This window comes from Pan paniscus, chromosome 16, assembly GCF_029289425.2.
Source record: "Pan paniscus chromosome 16, NHGRI_mPanPan1-v2.0_pri, whole genome shotgun sequence".
NCBI lineage: Eukaryota > Metazoa > Chordata > Mammalia > Primates > Hominidae > Pan > Pan paniscus.
Window position 1 is genome coordinate 46,766,583 of NC_073265.2, and position 21,935 is coordinate 46,788,517.

General features: G+C 44.0%; 1 protein-coding gene across 7 annotated transcripts in view; it reads left to right on the plus strand.

Moving 5' to 3' along the window:
- CGNL1 (cingulin like 1) overlaps positions 1-21,935 on the plus strand; it is a 174,038-nt gene that overhangs the window by 128,325 nt on the left and 23,778 nt on the right. For 6 of the 7 annotated variants that reach the window (XM_034938830.3, XM_055099046.2, XM_055099044.2 and 3 more), the window contains 4 exons: positions 11,793-11,999; positions 13,406-13,510; positions 18,500-18,652; positions 19,591-19,761. In XM_034938830.3, coding sequence (XP_034794721.1) covers positions 11,793-11,999; positions 13,406-13,510; positions 18,500-18,652; positions 19,591-19,761 — 636 coding nt within the window. The remainder of the gene's footprint in view (positions 1-11,792; positions 12,000-13,405; positions 13,511-18,499; positions 18,653-19,590; positions 19,762-21,935) is intronic. The other variant, XM_055099045.2, reaches the window with a different exon arrangement.

The window sequence follows — 21,935 nt, forward strand, 5'->3', positions numbered from 1 at the left end:
AGTCCTGGGGAAGGTCTTGGATTAGACTTGGTTACTCCATCCCTCCCACTCTGTCTGTCCCAGCTCTTTTGAGGGAGGGGGTGGCATTTTATTCTCCATTCAGAAAAGGAGGGACCGAGTGAGAGTCTTGCCAACAGCATGGCTGGGAAACAATTGCTCTAAGAGGACGGGGGCCAAAAAGTCACCACACCTCCTTCAAGGCCTCTGTATAGAAGGAAATCTGTGATTTATGCTCTGTAACTTCTGGGTGGTACATAGTAATTCCTTCCTGGACACTGTTTGCTGTGTATATAGCGACTAATCCTTTGACATTTCGCACCATTATCTTTCATTTTTCTTGATCCGTGCAGTGAATGGATCTGTAACGCCACCCTGTTTTTAAGAAAGCTGAGCTGTGATTTAGAGAAGTTGTTACTTGCACAAAACCTCACAGTGGTCAGGTGACTATACCAGGATCAGGACGTTTCTATTCTGGCCCCATTCCCCTTGCCAGTCAGTTAGAGGGGGCTATTGACCCAGGTAGCCTGGCCTTGCAAGGAGGAACCAGGGGACTCTGGGCTTTGTAGGAGCCTGGTCTGCTCAGCTCTGTCTCAGGGAACAGCCCACTACTTTAAAGGAGGAAATAATAAAGGTCACTCTTGTCAGGTGTCTTAACCCTGTGGGTACCAGAGTCAGCCTAAACGCTTGTAGCAGTCTTGGCCCAGGCTCTTGCCTACCGAGGCCATGTCCTTTTAATTCTCCAGTCCCTGCTTAGCATCACTCCTGTGGCCATGGAAGTGTGGGGCAAACGGAAAAGTTGACAGCTTTCTATATGGAAATTTGGTCTTGTTTGGGGCTGCAAGGAAGCACTAATGAGAAGCGTCCATTGGATTGAAAGTTCTTGGCCTCAGCATTTGTATTTAAGTTCTGAAAATGGCATGATTTTTATAATTCAGGAGAGACCCTTTCAGCATTTATGGATATATGGTAGCAAAATGGGAAAGTTGAAGGATCCGTTTTCACAAATAACAAGACTTCCGGGCAGGGGTGCAGGGCAGAACTGTAGACTGGAGTAGGCCTGTGAGCTTCCAGATTGAGCCTTTGGCTGCTTGTTTATCTTCTTTCTTCAAAAATCCTGTTGAACCTGTTGGACATGTGTGTGCTGACAGCAAGCTGATTTGTAATCATTTGTAAAGCCATGTGGTCTGTCTGTGACAGCGACTCTAACTGGGAGTCTAATGCTTGCATTTACCCGGTTCCCACCCCCCAATATTTTCCTAGTGACGCAGAGCACTGGAAGCAGGGCATTGTCTGGGTGGAGTCCCTTCCGCCAGCCAGCAGCTCCTTGAAGGCGAACGGCACTGCAGGGGCATGTTGGGTTCTATAAACAGAACTTTTACATGCTGGTCACAAGGTTAGCTTAGACTGTGGCTCTCATGGTGAGGGAAGTGGTGTCTTATAAATATGATGTGAGGCTCCTTTTATCTCCTGGAAACTGGGGAACATTTTGTAAGAATTTTTCTAAGGAGTGGTGTTAAAAAAACAAAGCAAAGGCACAATGGAAGGCCTAAGGCTGTGTTTCAGAGAAGCCCCTGAAATGCAGTCTTGGTGAGTGTGTGGATGTAGCTGAAGCCCCCAGCTGGCAGGTCCGGGGCCTCCTTTTCCCTTCCCTGGCTGGCTTTGGGGAATTTTCCCTCAAGCTGCTGCCCCCACTTGGAAGAAACTGGTAGCAACTAGCAGAGGTCACAAGGAGTCAGAGAACCGGGTTCAAGTCCTGGGTGTGTGACTGTTCTCTACCCAAACTTAATGTATTGTGGTCATTGACTGAGGTCTTACTATGTGTCTGAAACATTGCTAGGTGCTTTGCATAATGTCTCAATTCATTTTTAGAATAATGAGAAAACTGAAGTTTCGAGAAGAACAAGCAGGACCAATTCAGGTCTGCTGACTCCAAGGCCTGCACTCTTTTTGTTTTCTTTTGTTTTTATTAAGATAACATTCATATAACACAAAATTCATTTTAAGCATTTTACAGTGTGCAGTTCAGTGGTTTTTTATATATTCACAATTTGGGTAACCACCACCGCTATCTAATTCTAGAACATTTTCATCACCCTAAATGAAGCCCCTTTCATCTGAATTCCCCCTTTCCCTCATCCTTTGTCAACCACTAGTCTACTTTTCTGTCTGTATGGATTTGCCTATTCTGGACATTTTGTATAAACAGAATCATACCATATGTCAAGACCTGAACTATGGAGCATGTTGTGTTTCGGAAAAATCAAATCACTTAACTGCTCTACATCTATTTAGTTGCAGTGTGTTGTGGTCAGAAGTATTTTTATTTCCTTCTTGAGTATCTCTGTAGGTTTATTGTGTGTCAAATGCATTCTGTGAGCAAATGTGAGGATTTTATTGTCGTAACTTTTGTCTTGAACCTATATTTTAATTACAGGCCACTCTGAGAGTGAATCTTAACTAGTTTTTTTAAAGGGAAGCATGTTGACTTATTTCCTAAGGACATTATGAAGAAAACCAGAGACATTTTTAACCTATGTAATCACTGAGTTGCCATAGGAAAAACTGGGTAATTGAATATGATTAAAAAGGAGTATCTTTTAGGTGGTTCTGTAAGCAAGAAAATTGCCACCAGGGCAACAAAAATACAGGAATTAAATAAAATCTTCATTAAGCAAGGTATATGTAAACTCTACAAGTATGGCAGGTTAGTGACCATAAGGAGAGAATGGCCCTCACCTCTGGATGCTGTGGCAGGGACATTGTTACAGATGATCTGGTTTAAATGGCAGCATTTGAAAATAAAATGTAAACATGAGGCAGTAGGAGTAGAACCTCTAGTCATCTTAGCTCACTGAATTCCAGGACTACCTAATGCTGCCTGATTTCTTCAAGTTCTTTCTAGAATCCCAGACTGTTAGAGCTGGCCAGGACATTGAAACGAGATAGACTGACCCTTTCGTGTTGCAGAGGGGAGAAAGTGAAGGCAGATGGAAGTTAAATGATTTGTCTGTCGTCATCATACATGAATTGTTAGTGGGATCTGGTCTAGAATTCACATCTTTTAACAAAAAGAAATTGAATATTGATCTGTACGATTTTTGGCATTGGAATCAACTCTTCCTTGGAAATATTTGGGACCTGGGTGATGAATACCCTGTACTTCTTTGCCACTTCCTTTGCCACATTTATTTCCATCTCTCCCATGCACTATTTATTTGTGCCCCTCCACCCTCTCCCCCCCCCACACACACAAACAAAAAGAACTTATCACTGTATAACCAACTGAGTTCTGAACTGTAGATATGTTGGGAGAGACTGGTGTTGGCAATTTTGGTAAATACAGTGAGAGAAAATTTGGAAATTCTGATGTTCTTCTTGGAGCATGGGATTTAAAAATATTTTGCAATGGCTCAACGCCATCTTGCCCAAGAAATGGTAAGTAGGCAAATCAAAAAGGAGGAAGGAAGGAACCCATCACTTTACATTACTACAATAATTTCAACTTTTTAAAGATTTGTATCTCTTTTTTGATTTTCTGATCTGTTTAGGTATTACTGATTCTACCTTCTTTAAGGATGTGAATTGAACTCAGAGGGGGCAAGAGCTTGCAGGAGGAAGGTTGCAATGTGAGCTGGCTGCAAAGCCTGCAGTAGCGCACAAGCGGCCTAACGCCAAATCCCAGGCACTGAGAATCCTACCAAGAAGCATAAAGGATTTGACCAGTTAGGAGCTCAGCTCAAATCTCTGCAGAAAGGCCCTGAGAGCTGAGAAGGGTCCAATCAGCCTAGACCTCACTACTCGAAGGGGTATCCACAGACCAGCATCATTGGCATCACCTGGGAGCTTGTTAGAAATGCAGAGTCCTGGGTCCCACTCCAGACTTCCTGAGTCAGAATGAGCGTTTTAATGAGATCTCTAGGTAATTCATTAAAATTTGAGAAGCCCAAGATTAGAGACCTTATGCCAGGGAAATTAACAAATGATTGGGAGAAGGGATGAAGTATGCTAGTGAAGACTAAAATATATGCTGTTTCTGTACCTGAATAGTTGACCTTTGCTCAGGTGAGGGGGAAGCTGAAGACACAATATGGAGGACTTGCTTTCCTAACACTTCAGAGTGAGGAAGGGACGCATTATTGTGACCCGGGCCCTATTGTGCAAGTGAAAGCAGACGTCCACAGCCATGATGGTGAGAAGACAGTAATTTCCCAGCAGATGAGCTGACCTAGGGGATGCTTCTAGTACCTCTCAGCTGGGATCCTGCAGCCCCAACACACTGGAGCGTGGGGGTGGCCAGCGAGATGGAACTGACACCAACATTCCATTCTCTGGATGCCCCGGCCTCCACGCCTCAGCTGTTTTCACTCATTCAGCAAAAAAGAGAGACAGAAAGGAAACAAAAGCCGGCTGTGGCAGAGGCCGTGTTAATTAGTAAAACCTGATATGTCTGTGTACTGGGTCGGCACTAGGACAAGCAGGAGGCCCTTGGCCTATGTGGTTACTTGTTGTCCATCAGGAGCGAGCCTGTCCAAGGTGTCAGGTCCATGTTCCTATAAGGAGCGCTCCTCAGCTTCCTGAATCAGGCAGAACATGCAAATGGGGCCATTTATGGTGCCATGGGGGGTTTTGTGCTCGTCTCTTGTGTCTCCAGGGGCCAGTGTGAACACTTCTAAATGTGGGTGTTAACCCATGAAAATGTGGAAAATGTGCCAGCCTGCAGGCAGGTGATTATTTGCAATGAATGGCTTGATGGCAAAGAGTGGGATTTCACTTTCTTGCATATGTGTGATACAATTGTTATATTTCTTTTTTCCTTCTTTTAAAACTGGTAATTGGAGCATATGGCTAAAAGTCAACTATTTTTAAAGTAATGGAAATTTAGCAATTCAGCATGTTGAAGCATGCTGTTTGGCTGTTTTAGAAGAATGTTTTTCTTAGATGCCATCAGTTTACCACACCACCCTTGACTGGGAAATGGGGCTAAGATTTTAATAAATTAGCCAACCAAGAAACCTGACTTACCCTTGAAATAAGATGGGTGTCATCTTCTTTGTGCAGTGTAGTCGCCCTGGAAGGACTATTAGAAGACCTCAATTCTCTGTTTTGAGAAGTCTAGGCTTGATTTTTTTAGCTGGTAAAAAATGTGCAGGTAGTGGCCTGAAGCCAAGTGTGACGATTTGGAACCACAGCCGGTAAGCTGTGTGAAGTCCTTCCCTTTTGGGAAGCAGATGTGAGTTTAGTGGACCTAGCAGTAATAACAAGGGCTATGACGAGAGCTGTAATCCCATTTAACTAGATATTTACAATAATGTACTAGGTGGGCAACTTCATCCCCCTTCTTCAGATAGGAAACTAAGGCTCTGTGAGGCCAGGCCCAGTGGAAGGCCCAGCAAGAGGCACAGCCTGGGTTTGGATCTGATCTGGCTGACTTCAGAGCCTTTGCTGTTTCCTCTAAACAGACAGAGAAGCATTTTTAGAAGTATAAATGAGAATTCCATTCTGGAGGTGATTTATGTCTGTGTTAGGATGGGACATGTGTCTGTGTGCCGGGTGGGCAAAGAGGAGAGTGCTTGGCAAAGTCACAGGGGAAAAGTGACACCACTTCCTGGAATACCAAGAACACAGTATCCTTAATATAAAAAGAGACATAGTAGAATGAAAAATGCTATGGTGTTGAATGAAAAATTTACATTCATTTATAATGGAAAAACCCAAGCCTTGAAAGCAGTTCTTCGCAGTCCCTTGGATGTCTCTCATCACCCCACACTGGACTTCTCTGCCTTAGGGTTGCTGGAGTGGAAAAGTTGGGGAAGCACTCGTGTAGTTGCAAGTCCTGGGCCATCTGGGCCTTTTCCACTCTCCCAGCTATATGTGGTGAAAAGGAATTGCTTAACTATGTAAACTGGCGTGGGAGAGTTGGCGCTATGCTCTGTTTGTACAGCTGCTCCTGGGGCTCCGGCTCCGCTATCTTTCAAGGCCCAGAGGTACCCATGAAAAGACAAAGGAAGGGTTTCCAGAGGCTGGAGGAGGTGAGAACTTGGCCGAGGAGGTGGGTTGTTTTCTGAGTTCCTGTGATCATTGATGGTCAGTCTTTTAAAAGAAAATGTATATTTATTTTTTTAAAATGGTAATACATGTTGAATTTCCATGGTTCAAAATTTAAAAATTGCCAGAGGGTTTGCAATTGAAAACTTCCTTCTGCTGTTTTCCACATAGCCCCAGTTTCCTGCCTCATAGTCAGTCATTGTTACCAGTTTCTCACTTAGCCAAGTAAATACATCTTTATCCCTCTTACCTTCTTTTTATACACACAGAAGCATGCTATATCTAGTAATCTGTCCCTTGCTTTTTCCTCAGTTTCTTGTTCTTTTTTTCTCCCAGATGCACAAGATACTATTGACCTGATGTAATTTATTTAACTAGTACCTAATTGGCCTTTAGTAGTGTGCAATCTTTTGCTATTAAGGTACTGCAGTGAATAATCTCATTTATATGTCATTTTGCACACATATGGGATAAAATGATAGACGATAAGTTTCTGGGTCAAAAGAAATGTACATTGTAATTTTGATGGATACTACCAAATTGCCATCCAGGAGCCTCGTACCAGTTTCTAGCCCCACCAGCAATCGATGAGAATACGTTTCCTCACATTACACATACTGTGTTATCAAACCTTTTGATGTGGCTGCCTCATAGCTGTAAAAATAACCTTGGTGTAATTTTTAGTGATGATCCAATCTTGAAAAATGATAGAAAATGGCACAGTTGTTACTTTTGCCTTTGTGGTGATGAATCTGGAGCGGTGTTTCCAACTTTTTGGAGTGGCAGAGGAATCGACTACCTGTACAAGTGAGTAATAGTTAAAATATTGAAATGCAAATCCATGTAATTCTTTTAAAACAAGACATCACATAGGTGGTAAGATACGGCCAAATGAATTATTAAAAACTGTGTGCTTTTTGGTTTTATTTATGATGGTGCTTCCTCTCTAATATTGTTATAACATATAGGACTTGGGATCAGAGAATCGTAGAAACATAATGCCAGCAACTTCAATGACTTCAGCAGTACTTGTCCCCAGGGAACTTCCACTTGAGTTGCTCTTTACCAGCTCTGTCTTGGTGCAGTTCTGCTGCCTTTGCCACATCCATGAGACACAAAGTCTCATCTGGAAAGATGATACATAGATCCAAGCATCAGAGCACTTCAGAGTTGGGAGAACTTTGAAGGTCCTCTCCGCCATGTTTCTTTTCTTCACTGGGAGGTCATGGAGAAGAACTTACATGTAGTACTTGCCTTGAACAAAACGTTAGGATTTTTATTTTTATTTTAGATTCCATTACTACTGCAAGTGAATTAGGTATGGTTTCAGGAAAGGAAAGTTTGTTCTATGGGCTTTATATAAAAGGTGAGCTGGCCATGTGGGGGTGCGGGAACATGAAAATGGGAGAGGACTTTTGGGAAGATTTGCTAACATAGGCTCATGTTAAATTATTTGTAAACATAATGTGAAGACATAGAGAAAAACATAGTATCACTTTACAAATAATCAAAAAAGGACTAAGTGTCTCAATACACACAAGGTCTCCTAGAGTCATACTCAGCCCATGCCACTGAAAGTTAAGATTGGAATAAATCCCTGCCAGCCATAAGCTGAGTGAAGAACTTGCATGCCAAGTTCTAAGCATCACAATTCAGTCCAGGTTCCCTTATCTAACATGCTAAGGTGCTAGTTAGGCCCCAATCCAGGTTAAATCAGGTCTGGTTTTCAGTATCCTCATTCTTCCTGAGATTTCCGGGTGAATGAAAGGGTGCTGACCACACATCTAAGTGTTCTTTGCTTTACTGAAAGCTTTGGGCAGATGGTCTTGAGCCTCTTCTTCCCCTCTCTAACACCTCAGCAAACCTCCAGACCACAGGGGTAAATGCATCATCTCTCTCCACCATCCCTACTCCAGCCCCAGGTTTCCCGTAACTTTTGTTTACCCTTTTTTTTTTAAACAGCTGTATTAAGATATAATTCATATAGCATATAATTCATATAACTCAACTATTGAAAGTGTACAGTTCAGTGGTTGTAGTATTCACACAGTTGTACAACCATCACCACAGTTAATGTTAGAACATTTTCCTCACCCCTAAAAAGAAATTCCATCGCCATTAGCAGTCACTCCTGGCCCCTTCCCCATATCCCTCCCTGTACCTCCTTGTAGCAGCCCAGGGCAATCACTAATCTATTTTCTGTCTCCATAGATTTGCTATTCCAGACTTTCATATAAATGTCAATATGGGTGTGTGTGTGTGTGTGTGTGTGTGAGATTGGCTTCTTTAGGATAATGTGTTCAAAGTTCATCCATGTTGTGGTGTGTGTCAGTATTTCATTCCTTTGAATGGCCAAATAATATTCCATTCTATGGATATGCCACATTTTGTTTACCCATTCACTGTTTGATGGACATGTAGATTGCTTGCACTTATTGGATACTGTGAATAATGCTGCTATAAACATTCATGTACAAGTTTTTATGGGAATATATGTTTTTTCTTTTTTTTGAGACGGAGTCTCACTCTTGTCGCCCAGCCTGGAGTGCAATGGTGTGATCTTGGCTCACTGCAACCTCTGCCTCCTGGGTTCAAGCGATTCTCCTGCCTCAGCCTCCTGAGTAGCTGGGATTACAGGCACCTGCTACCATGCCTAGCTAATTTTTTGTATTTTTAGTAAAGATGGGGTTTCACCATGTTGGCCAGGCTGGTCTCAAACTCCTGACCTCAGGTGATCTGCCCGCCTCGGCCTCCCAAAGTGCTGGGATTACAGGCATGAGTCACTGTGCCCGGTCCCTTGTTTTTATTTCTCTTAGCTATATACCAAGGAGTGAAATTGCTAGGTCCTACCGTAACTCTGTGTAACATTTTGAGGAACTGGCAAACTGTTTTCCAAAGTAGCTGCACCATTTTACATTCCTACCAGCAATGTATAAGTGGTCTAATTCCTCTAAATTCTCCCCAATACTTGTTATTATCTTTCTTTTTTGTTATAGCTATCCTAGTGGATGTGGAGTGGTATCTCATTATTGTTTTAATTTGCATTTCCCTAATGACTAATGATGTTGAATATGTTTTCATATGCATATTGGATTTTATATACTGTTCGGATCCTTTCCCCATTGTTTATTTATTTTTTTTTGAGAGGGAGTCTTGCTCTGTCACCCAAGTTTGAGTGCAATGGTCCCATCTCAGCTCACTGCAATCTCTGCCTCCCGAGTTCAAGCAATTCTCTCGCCTCAGCATCCCAAATAGCTGGGATTACAGGTGTGCACCACCACGCCTGGCTGATTTTTGTATTTTTAGTAGAGATGGGGTTTTATCATGTTGGCCAGGCTGGTCTTGAACTCCTGACTACAAGTGATACGCCCGCCTGGGCCTCTTAAAGTGCAGAGATTATGACGTAACCCACCGCACCTGGCCCCATTTTTAAGTCTTTTTATTACTGAGTTAAAGAATCATTTATATATGCTGGATATGAGTCCTTCATTAGATATATGACTTTTATTTCCTTTCATTCTGGTCATTGTCTTTTGACTTTCTTGGTGGCATCATTTGCAGCACAAAAGTTTTAAATTTTGAAGAAGCTTAATTTATCTGTTCGTTCTTTTGTCACTTGTACTTTTGGTGTTGTAGCTAAGTAGCCTTTGCCTAACCCAAGGTCACAAATATTTGTTTCTGTGTTTTAAGAGTTTTATAGTTTTAGATCCTACATTTGGGCCTACGATCCATTTTGAGTTAACTTTTGTGTATGGTATGAGGAAGATATCTAACTTCATTTCTTTTTCATGTGGATATCCAATTGTAGTGGCACCATTTGTTGAAGGCTATTCTTTCCCCCATTGAATTGTCTTGGCATCCTTGTTGAAAAGCAGTTGGCTATACATGTAGGGGTTTATGTCTGAACTCCCAATTCTGTTTCATTGATTTATATGCCTTCCCTCATGCCAGTACTGCCCTGTCTTGATAACTGTAACTTTGTCTCACATGTTAATAGGAGAGTTAGGGCAGAAGTGGGCAATCTAGACTTTTTCTTTCCCTGGTCTGACCAGTTACTAGATTCTTTAGATCCTTCCTCAAGTTTTCAACCACACTTTATTTCTCCTCTGTATATTTTTGTGACATGTCCTCTTGCTGGTTTCATTAGGAGATGATATCCTGATAGACCTGAGAAGTCTCAGCTGTCTGACATCTTAGTTTTCTCCTAGCAATGCCAGCTAACTTCATTCTAACTCAGTTGCTTGGCTCCGATGGGCTTTCTCTGTTGTATAGAATTAAACCTTTGGGCCATGAAAGGATGCTCTGGTTCCTGAAATTCTCTAACTGGTTAGGTTCAGGATAATAAGCTTACTGTACTGTTAAGAGAAGTAAAGATCTTTCCAACAGGCTATATAAGTGAGCAGTTCTAGCAGATACTTCTCCCACATGGGCTGTGATACAGACTTTAAAAGCCTAACCTTTTCCTCCCTGGGCCTTTCTTTTATTGCAGGCGTCTGTAGCATTGTGTTGTAGGCATGAGATTTGCTGATATTGGCATCTTTGTAGTAGTGGAGAAATGGAGGACAGGTAAGAGATCTGCCTGGAGAGGTGGAATGTGGGGCAGGACCATTTCCCATCACTTCAAATTGCTAAACCGAAGAATACAAAGCCCCTGTGACCTCTGGAATCAACAATAACCACCCTGAGATTGTCATTCCTTTCTGTTGTGGATTGTGTGCAGCATACCTAGAGCTTACACTATGAACTGTATCCTAATTTAAGCTAATTTAAATTTCTGTTTTATATTGGACATGAAAAAAATCTGTACTCCGAAGCTGCCCTTCCTCAAGAGCTTCTATTAAAGACCCTGGGCCGGGTGTGGTGGCTCACACCTGTAATCCCAGCACTTTGGGAGGCTGAGGCAGACAGATGATGAGGTCAGGAGATCGAGACCATCCTGGCTAACACGGTGAAACCCCGTCTCTACTAAAAATACAAAAAAAAATTAGCCAGGCGTGGTGGCGGGCGCCTGTAGTCCCAGCTACTCAGGAGGCTGAGGCAGGAGAATGGTGTGAACCCAGGAGGCGGAGCTTGCAGTGAGCCGACATCGTGCCACTGCACTCCAGCCTGGGGGACAGAGCGAGACTCTGTCTCAAAAAAAAAAGAAAAAAAAAGAAAAAGAGACCCTTCCCATGCAAATGGGGCAGGGAAGTGGACATGTCAGAAAGCGAGGGTTATGAGGACAGGTTCTGGATTCAGCCTGCCCGAATGCAGTTCCTCCTAAGTGATCTTGGACAAGTTACTTAAACTATCCAAGTGTCAGTTTCCTCGTATTTAAGATGGCGATAAGAAGAGCACCCACCTTCTGGAATTGTTAAAAGGTTGAAATCCCATGTAAAGATCTTAACACAGGCAAGGGTTGGCAAACTTTTTCTATAAAGAGCCAGAGAGTCAACATTTTAGGTTTTGTGACACCATAGGCTTTGGGGTTTCTGTTGCAACCACTCGGCCCTGCTGTTGTAGCTTGAAAGCAGCCACAGACAGTCTGCAAATGGAAGGGCGTGGCTATGTTCCAGTAACACTGCGCTTTTCAAAACAGGTGGGGGGCTGGGTTTGGCCTGCAGGCTGTCGTTTGCTGACCCCTGGCTCAGCACAGGGCCTGGCTAAGTGGGCACAATGGGTTTTTCATAAATGCCAGCCGTTCTTCCAGCCTGGGGACAGCTCCTTGACATCAGTCTCCTTGTTCATTTGCTTTGTGTTTTTAACAGAATGTCGAGGTCTTGGCGAGCAGGAGCAACACTTCAGAGCAAGACCAGGCGGGGGCTGAAATGCGCGTGAAGCTTCTGCAGGAGGAGAATGAGAAGCTGCAGGGAAGAAGCGAAGAGCTGGAGCGGAGAGTTGCTCAGCTTCAAAGGCAGATCGAAGACCTGAAAGGCGATGAAGCCAAGGCGAAGGAAACGCTGAAGAACTACGAGGTGAGGCTCGCTGGGCCCAGGCCCAGCTTTGGCAGCTGCTGCTCCTTCTTTCCTGTGTAAGTGATTTCAAAAGTGGGGAAGGGATTTATTGTCATGATGTAGTAGGAAAGGTCAAGGCAATAGTGAATACATCCTCTCTGCAAGCCATTTCTTTGTTCCCCTGGGAGTGGCATGACAGGGAGGCCAGGGAACAGGGACGGTGAGGTCAGGCGGGAACACAGGTCTAGGCACAGGAATCCCCACACACCCAGATACCAGACATACCCAGCCTTCCATGGCTTCACACAGGCATCCACCTGAAAGGGCTGTCTTAACACCACCATTAGACCGATTCTCACTCAAGACTATTTATTCTTTTTTAACTCATTGTTGATGTTTTTGAAGTGACACTGATTTTAACAAGCCAATTATCTGGTTGGCCAGACCTCTAGCAGTGGGAAGCTGTGACTGAGAGATGGCACACTCTCAGCAGTAGGAAAGGGCAGCTGACAATGAAGGAGGAGACACACGTGGTCACTGCCTTAGTCTGTCCTGTGCTGCTATCATGGAATACCACATTGGGGTAATTAAGGAAAAATAGAAATATATTTCTCACAGTTCTGGAGGCTGAGAAGTCTAATATTAAGTTGCCAGCCTCTAGCGAGGGCCGTCCTTCTGTGTTGAAGTGTGAATGGCATCACATGGCAGAAGGGCAGAGGTGCAGTGGGGAACTGACTGGCCAGAGGGGGCCACACTTGTCCATTGACCAGGAACCTACTCCTGTGATGACAGTTTGAGCCCATTCATAAGGGCAGAGCCCTCATGGCCTCATCACCCCCTAAAGGTCCCACCTTTTCATACCATTACAATGGCAATTAAACTTTCAACACATGCTTTTTGGGGGACACATTCAAAGCATAGCAGTCATCCATCAGGACCACCTGGATACCTTTTATAAAACTGTGTGTGTGGGGGTCCATTCAATACCTACTGTTTTCAGATCTCCAGGAATAAGGCCAGATATTTCTATTAAAAAAAAAAAAAAATACCCCAGCTGGGCATGGTGGCTCATGCCTGTAATTCCAGCTACTTGGGAGGCTGAGAGGTGGGAGGGAGGATCACTTGAGCCCAGGAGTTCATGACCAGCCAGAGCAATATAGTGAGACCCTGTCTCTAAAAAAATAAAAAATAAAAAATCACCCGAGATAATGTGGATGTTCACACCTGGCTGAGAACTGGAACTGCAGATAAACACACGCATCCAAGAACACAGCTGTTGTGTGCCACCTTGGGTCTGTGACAGGCGCATTGTGACCATAGCCACTGCCATGTCTATGGGTGTCTTCGGCGTTCATTTAATTCCACTGAGTCAGTTTCATAGGTACAGCACACATCTAAGTGCACACTGACCCAGTGTTTCATTGTAGGGAGAAATAAGACAGTTAGAGGAGGCCCTTGTGCACGCCAGAAAGGAAGAAAAAGAAGCTGTGTCAGCCAGAAGCGCCCTGGAGAATGAACTGGAGGCTACTCAGGTAAACACCAAGGGCTGTTGTCATTACTCCCTCAAGAAGAATGCATAGAGACACAACACCAGAGGGATGTGTGGAGATTGTCCTTGGCCCTCTCTTTCCATGTAGCTCCCTTTCACCCGTAATAACCACTCAGTTATTTGAACTATCCGTCTAGACCAGCGATTCTCAACTGGGGGGGATTTGGTAATGCCTGAAGACAATTTTGGTTGTCTCAACTGGGGAGATGCTACTGGCGCCTCGTGGGTGGAAAACAGGAATAGGGATGCTGTTAAACATCCTATGAAGCACAGGACAGCCCCCACTGCAAAGAATGATCAGGCCCCAGATGTCAGTAATGCGAAGGCAGAGAGCCCTCCGTTTAGACGTTAAAGAGCTTGACAGCTTTCCAAAGATAAAATATGAGTGGTGTGAGAAGGCCGGCAGGACTGGCCTCCAAGGCGGTGTGGAGTCTGCTTTCTGGCAGAAGCCAATTTCCTTTCTCCTGTGGGCAAATGCACTCTATAGAGTACATTCCTTCAGGATGGCTATTCAGAGAGGCAGGAGGAAGTCATTTCCTTGAAACTGCATAGCTATCGCTATTCAAAATCAGTAGGTTCTTAGAAAATTAGATTTTCCCATTTGAAGTACATTCTCAAGAAAGGCCTGTACTGCCGTTCTGATTGACTTTGCACAGTGACCTCCGGGTGATGCAGGTGTGTCCTTCTCCTATTGGCTCTCGGGATGCTGCTTAAGTATCTCAGGTGAGTTTCTGAGGAGGTAGAAGCCAGTGTTTTTGAGAGTTGTCTAAGAGGAAGGTTGTTAAAGTTTTCTATTCCGGACCCACTTGTAGTCAGGGATAGGTGAAGTGGGGGCATTAAAAGTGTTAAGAGCCGAGTCAGGTTCAGATTTGTAAATGCCTTGTTGCAGCTTTCCTGGAGGGTGTTCAGCTTCATCTCCTAGAGTATAGAGGAGAGGAAGGATTCCCACAGGTCAGCCTAGCTTGGGGACTCTCCCCCAAAATCAGAAGCCTGTGCCTTCTCCTACTCTTGGGACAAAACTCGTGTTTGTGTATAGTAAAGTCCCAATTTTTCCTGAGTTCAATGTCTGACTGCCTTCACTTTGGATTTTTTTTATTTCTTTAAATCTAGATCTTCATTACAAAATCTTGTGGGGTTGATTTTGTGTGGATGGCACTTTTGCTGTGCTGCTGTTTAAAGCTTAGGTTGGTTACTGTTACCCAACCTGGCTGCCAGAGTGTGGGGTTTAAATTTGTGAGCTGGTTGGGGGGCAGAAAGAAAGGAAACATATTTGTACTCTATAGGGATAAACATCTCTACCTTCATGGTATGTCCACGCCAAGTCCCCGGTGCAGCTATGGGTCTCTCAGAACTTTTCCTTTGGTCAAACAGGAACTTTTCACACATATGGAAGTGGTTCCCCTGCTGGGAATCTGCGCTCATAGTGAATTCAGTGCACAGAACAGGTGATGGCCTTGGGGCCTGAAGATCTTAATGTAATCCCCACCCATCCCCACCTCTGGATCTCTAGCCTTGCCTTGGAAATTATCCCTGACATGTTACTTTTGTTGAGGCCTGTTTTCCCAGTGGTGTGGGGATGGTGAGAGTGCTTCATGCAGTGTGTGGCCATGTTAGCCACTGGCAGTGCAGCTGGCAAGAATTAAAAATGGGCCTGACAGTTTCACTCTCTTTACCTGAATTATCTGGTCTTAAAAGTAATGCCATGAAAAAAGCACCATCGCTCTGAAATACTTTGTTTTCTTTAAAATTGGAAACCAGATAGTCAGCTCCTTTTGTTTGGTTACTCTTTCTGTGCACCTCTCGTCCTTGAAGCTGGCAACTCAAAGGGACCTTAGCCCTTGAGGAAAGAAAAAAGTAACTGGTATTTTTCTCAGTCTTTGTGCTGTTGGTCTATTGCATCTTCACGTATGATAAATAGATTTCTTTACATGGTAGCTGAAGACGCTGGTAAATTTATGTCTGATTTACCATGACTCAGTTAAAAAGTAGCAGAGGGGCATAAAGATGCTGTTCTTGGTTTGCTTAATGCCCTACCGCTTGCTTCAGGACTGTGTTGCTATCTAGGGCTACTGGAACTGCACTTAAGGCAAGGCATCTATGTTTCTATTTTAAAGTGCCTTCTGCAGATGGGGAAGTAAAGAAGCCTTTGCTGGAGAAACCACAGTTCTTTCCTTCAGGAAGGGATAACAGTGCATACGTTATTCCTAGGGCTTTCCCTCCCACCCCACTGGACTTTTGAGTATTGAGACAACCAAGGAAAAAGGGCCCAAGGCTTGCACTGTTGCAGCCCACAGACACTGAGTGGCAGGGACTCCAAGAAGACCAACTTCCTTCTGGTTACGCTACCCATTCCTTGACACCCATAGGCTCACCTGCAACTTGTTTGTCGTTAATATGAGCTAATTGGGACCTCAGTCATAGGGTAAAATCTGCGTCTGTTGACAGATAATGGTCCCTGAGCTCACGGACACTCACCCTACATCTACCCGTGTTGCGTCTCAGATTCTCCAACCTGATATATTTTCCCTAAATTTTCATCTCATTATTCATCGATGAGCTTGTATTGCTGGCCTTGGAAATAGAGTCTCTGTAGCTACAGAGCATTTCACTCCTGATACTGTCCACATGAAGGGTCAGAAAAATGCAAAGTTGCCATGTTTGCTTCTTTTCCTGTGAATTTGGGACGTTTTCTCAGCAGTGACTTATTGGAACATATGTCTTGAATTATGGAGGAGGAAGACCGTTGTTCTAAACAGTGTTTCTAAACCTTAGTACATATTAGAATTATCTGGGGAGCTTTCAAATGCAAATGATTATGGGCCCCATGCTAAGAAAAATTGTGATTCCATCAGAAAAAGCTAGAATCTATATTTTAAGTACAGACACCCCATCCTTGCTTGGTGATTCTAACATAAGAAGCCTTGGGATCACTTTTGGGGATAGGCATTCATTTTTAATAGCTAAGTGTTTATCATATGCCTAATAGTGAACATACCCAGATAGACAGAAAATCTCTCCCTTGCCTTTACAGAGCTTACTACCTTGCAAAAGAGGCAAGCATATAAGAAATAATTTAAAAATAATGTAGCAAATCTATTCTTCTAGGCAATGTGTGTGTGCTGGGGTGGCAGGTGTTGGCAGGCCCTAGGCCCAGAGTGGTGAGTCTGTGGTGTCTTTTGTGGTTCAGGAGAAAGAGCCAGGCAGCCCTGCCTGAGCCAAGAGTGGAGCAGAAATGCATGCACGAACCACATGGAGGCTGAGTAGAGCTGGGTTGGCTTGTCTGCTGCCTGGAGCCCTTGGGATTGGGGTCTAAGAGGAGGAGAAAGGCTGGGGGATTCCTTTGGGGAGGGGGTTGAGTTGGATCCTGAAGGTTCTACAGGAAGCCATTGGGGGCCCTCTGTATTTGCTGTTTTCACGGATTGACGTTTTTTGGGACATGTGTTTTGAGGGTTTTGTCCCATACCATACCTCACTGGTTCTATAACTCCTCACCCTTTGCCCCAACACTGCTAAATCATCGATCAACAGAAACCCCAGGTTTGACCCTGCTTCTGGTGGGTGCCCAGCAGCAGCTGTGCTGGAGCACACTCCTGCTAATTCCCCCCACACTGAACTTCTGATTACCTTTCTTTTTGCCACCATCTTTTCCCCAACAGCTTTTGTTAACCTTGGTTCTCTGCAGCAATTAACTTCAGCAGGTCGGCCACGTTGGCTGCTTCTCAAAGTGCAGCCAGCCCAACAGAGCCCAGGGACCGGAAGGCCGCTATGGGTGGTGTTTTAGCCCCACATCACATGGTTGGCAGAGCAGATCTGTTCCTCTGCTCTGCAAACCAGGAGAGTCCGAAGTGATTTGGAATGTTTTCAAGATCCTGAGTTACTGCCTGTGGCAGCAGCTTGTAAACTGTTAAGCACTGTACAAATATAAACCATTGTTCTTGTGCAGTCACTGCAGGGACACAAGATCGGGTAGGCCCTGAGCTGTTTCTGTAGTGGCCCAGTCAGCCCTCAGTGCCTGACAACGTTTTCGAGATGATCCAGTCTGTGGTTGAGTCAGGTTGCTCTGTTCCAAGTTGTGCGTCTTCTTATTATCCTTGTACCTATGGCCCTAATGCTTAGCCATTTAAAGAAGCCACCATAACTTTCCTATAATATTTTAGGATTTTATTCTGGAATTGCATGTTGTTTACATAAAGAACATAAGTCTGTGTGACTTTGTGAGATGAGAGCCTCACGGGAACTAAGGGGAGTATTGCACTCAAGATAGTTGTATTTTATGGTAGGCACTAGTATTTGGTGCTGATTCAATCAACAACCACCTACCTGACTAGTATTTTATCTGAGTAGTGTCTCTTCCATTTAACACCTTCTGTTCATCAAGTTCACCAACCTGTGTGTTTCCAAATTCCTTTTTGCCTGTGTCTGAGTCCAATTCATGGATTCTGTTGATGACAACTGCCTTTACCCAAATGGACCTTTGTTCTGTGGGGTAGTGTTCTCTTAGCGATTCATTTTTAGTTATTCTAACTGTAAGAACCATCTGCATAGCATAGTAAATACTGGAACATTAGGTGTGATGCTGTGTGTCACAGGATATAAATTGCCAAGTAGGTTTAGATTGTTGTAATGTATAACTTGACCTCGAATTTCAAGCATGAACATTCAGGTTTTCAGACACCATCCTGAATTCCCACCACCAGCAGCCTTGGCCATGTATTTCTGTAGCACGTTGTTTGTCTGCCCCTTCATTCCTGTGGATGTTTTTGGGTAAGTCAACTTTCCTTTTTGGTCCTTGAATTTCAGAACCAACAATGCCCTTCTATCTCTCTGACGGCTTTATTTTGATCTTCTTCCTCATCACGGATTTAACAGATCTGATTGCTTTGCAGTGTGACTATGAAGTTCCCTGAGCCACCCGTTCCTGTGGCTACCTGGTTAGTAGGTGACAGCACTGTCCTTTCCCTGCCATTTGCAGGGAAATCTGAGTCGGACTACCCAGGAGCAGAAGCAGTTGTCTGAGAAGCTCCAAGAGGAGAGTGAGCAGAAGGAGCAGCTAAGAAGGTTGAAGAACGAGATGGAGAATGAGCGGTGGCACCTGGGCAAGACCATTGAGAAACTGCAGAAGGAGGTGAGGGGCTGGAGGAGGAAAGAGGATGTAGGGCCAGATGTCTTTGTTGGACCCAGTCACCTCTGAGGGTCTGGTGAAAGCCTGGGAAACCTGCAGTAGGTCTAAGCACAAAAGTGTCAGGGATTTGCAGATCCCAAGAGGCAGCTCTTTGGATTTGTTGAAAAGATAGAAACTGGTCTAGAAAACATTAATGCCAGTACCCTCTGGATTCTGGGCACCAGAATCACCTCTTAACAGTTAGTAGAAGAAGGCTGTGTGTCAGTGCAGATGGAACCAATGTTGACTGAATCAGAATCGACATCTCTGTGCAGAGTCTCTACCTTTGCATCTCTATTGCTTGTCCAGGAGTGTGAAAGGCAGCTTCAGAGCTCAGTAGCTGCTGCTCTTTCTCTTCGTGTCTGCCCCACCATACCCAGAAGGGTAAAGGCACAAAGCTGGCAGGCTTTCTGTATTCTGGGAGTTGACACGAGTGTCTGCTGTTTTCTGACATGTATTATGTACCAGGCACTTCACTAATTATTTTGTTTCTAACTAGAATTTTATCTGTATCTGCTGATAAAATTTTATCTGTATCTGTGGATACTAATTCTGACAACAACCCTGTAAGGTAGATATGATTTCAGTGTTTCCAGTGTGGACATGGCCAGGCCCCAGAGAGGTTAACGACGTGCCCCAGTCATGTACTGGTAAGTGGCACAGCAGCCCTAGGACCCTGAGGCTGTGTGCCTGGCTCCAAAGGACGTGCCTGCTCACGCCTCCATGCTGCTTCCAAGTCACAGGTGCCCACACCTGGCCGACTCAGGATCAGGTGCTGGGCCATCTTTGAGGGTGCCATAGAAGAAAGGGAGAAGAGGAGATGTGCTGTGTGTTGAAATGGGACCCAGACCCTGGTCTCAGAGCATCCCAGGGTGGGCTCACACCCGTGTCACTTCTTCTAGATGGCAGACATTGTTGAGGCCTCCCGTACCTCAACCCTGGAGCTCCAGAACCAGCTGGATGAGTATAAGGAGAAAAACCGCAGGGAGCTCGCAGAAATGCAAAGACAGTTGAAGGAGAAAACCCTGGAGGCAGAAAAGTCCCGACTGACAGCCATGAAAATGCAGGATGAGGTAATGCCTGGCCAGATAAGTTCTTCCTTTATCCCTTATTCAAAATATCCTTTGCCCTGAAAGTCTTCTGTGAGGGACTTGGGGGTAGATTCGTGAGACAGCTTTGGTGCTTGACTCTTCATTCTTCACCTTCTCGATGGGTTCCGTGGGCAAATGGCATTCTGGAGCACAAAGGACCCACCGGCGGACTGTGAGGCTAAATGGACACAGCTTTAACCTGACCATTTTCTTGATGAATCTACAATTTTTTGCCTAAAATGTTTAGCTGCCATTTATGGAGCAGCCATGATGTGCCCAGCTGTGTCCAGATGATTTATTTATATGCTTTCATGTTTTAATTTAATCCTAGAATAGGGATTACAGTAACTGACTGTTTTTTGGCCATTGATTTTTGAAAATACAGACTTTTATTGGCATGAGGGTGGTGGACAAGAGTTTCACAACAACAATAATGGCGAATAAAAGAAATCCTCAGGAATTTATGAGTATTGAAATGATTAAAACATTGGTTTTATATGTAAGAATAATTGAGCAAAGAAACCCAAATGCTAGCTCCCTTCAGGCTTGGCCTCTCAAGAACTGAGAAAAAGAAAGGGGATGTTTTTGATTGTTTTAATGGAAAGCTGGAGGCTTCAAAATGTAAGCACAGCCTATGCTGATTTCTAGCTATACCTCTTGCCAACTGGGTCACCTTGAGCAACTTAACCCCAGTTTTCTGAGCGTATGTTTCTACCTCTTTAAAAATATACCAAATATTAGTGACTTAATTAAATGAGACAATATGTGAGACTGTGTAGCAGCGAGTCTGTACATCCCAGACACTTCATAAATATTAATTTCCTTTTCTTTAATTTTAGGGGCTTATTGTTTTTCATGAACAGTGCCGAGAGCACCAAGATTCCACAGGAAAACATTTTTTTTCTTTAAAAAACAAACTTTAATTTCTTTGATGATCAAAGAAAAGTCACCCATGAGTCAGTGCTGAAACTGTGTAAAAGAACAATAGATATTTATTGCAGGCTTCTAGAACACTCTTGAAAGGCCCCTGATAATGGATCCCCTTTGGCTCAGGGTTATATGATACAGGACTCCAAGTAAGAAGTGAAATTAGCGCACTTACATCACAGTTCTCTTTGGTATTAAAAAAAAAAAATCACGTTCATTACTACAGCACAGAGGCAGAAGGATTCAGGTATCTGCCAGAACACCAACAAGCACCTGGTCTGATTTGACTTCAAAAGATCACAGTGTCACAGTGACCCCTGAAAAGTACTTCCCGTTGCGTTTTATATAATGATTTTTATGATAGAATCCTTGGGTTGGAAGGAAACATAGAGATCTTCTAGTTAGATAAGGAAACTGAGGTCCGGAGAGACTAGTTAAGGCCAGATGGAGACCAGTATTGTTTATAAAAGAGCAGTCCTTCCAAAAAAAAAAAAAAAAAAAAAAAGGATTCCTTGCAAGGGAAATAAAGATGGCCCTTCCTGGATTTTTCTCACTGATGCAGCCCTGTGAGACACTGTTTCCATGTGAGCAACAGACATGGACACCTCATCATTCTGCAGGGAAACTGCAGTGAGATACCACCCTTGACTAAGATGGTAGAGTGATGGAGTTGTTTAAAACAAAAGTGAATTAACAAGCCAAGGTCACTCTGGATCCTTAAAAAACTCAAGCTCAACTCTGTTCACTGCCCCTCTGCTTGTGTTTTGATTGAGCTGGTTGAAGATCTTGGTTAAAAAAAACCCCAAAAGCTACAGGAGTCCTTTCTAAGTACTGTAATAGTGGCTGCCTTTGCTTTGAGAGAAATAGGCATTTTTCACCCATTCTACCTCTGACAAGCATGATCTTTAGAGAATCGAGACTTAGTGATTACCATTGTTCAGTTTATTTTCTAAATCTCTTTTAGCAAAGGGTGATTTTAACTACTTAAATATAGCACTAGGAAGTTCAAAAGTTGTTTGCTTGCTTATGATTCAGGATACATTGTTCACAGACACCATGCTAGTTAATCTCTTCTGCCGGCCCTCGTCTTCTGCCGGCCCTCGTCAAGGGCTCTGAGTATGATGGGGCCCTTACCGGGTGTTAGGAGGGACCCACTGGGTGTGGAAGGTGGGGCTGTGCTGAGCAGTGGAGGAGGGCACGCTGGGCATTGGGAAGGGGGACAGGAAGGA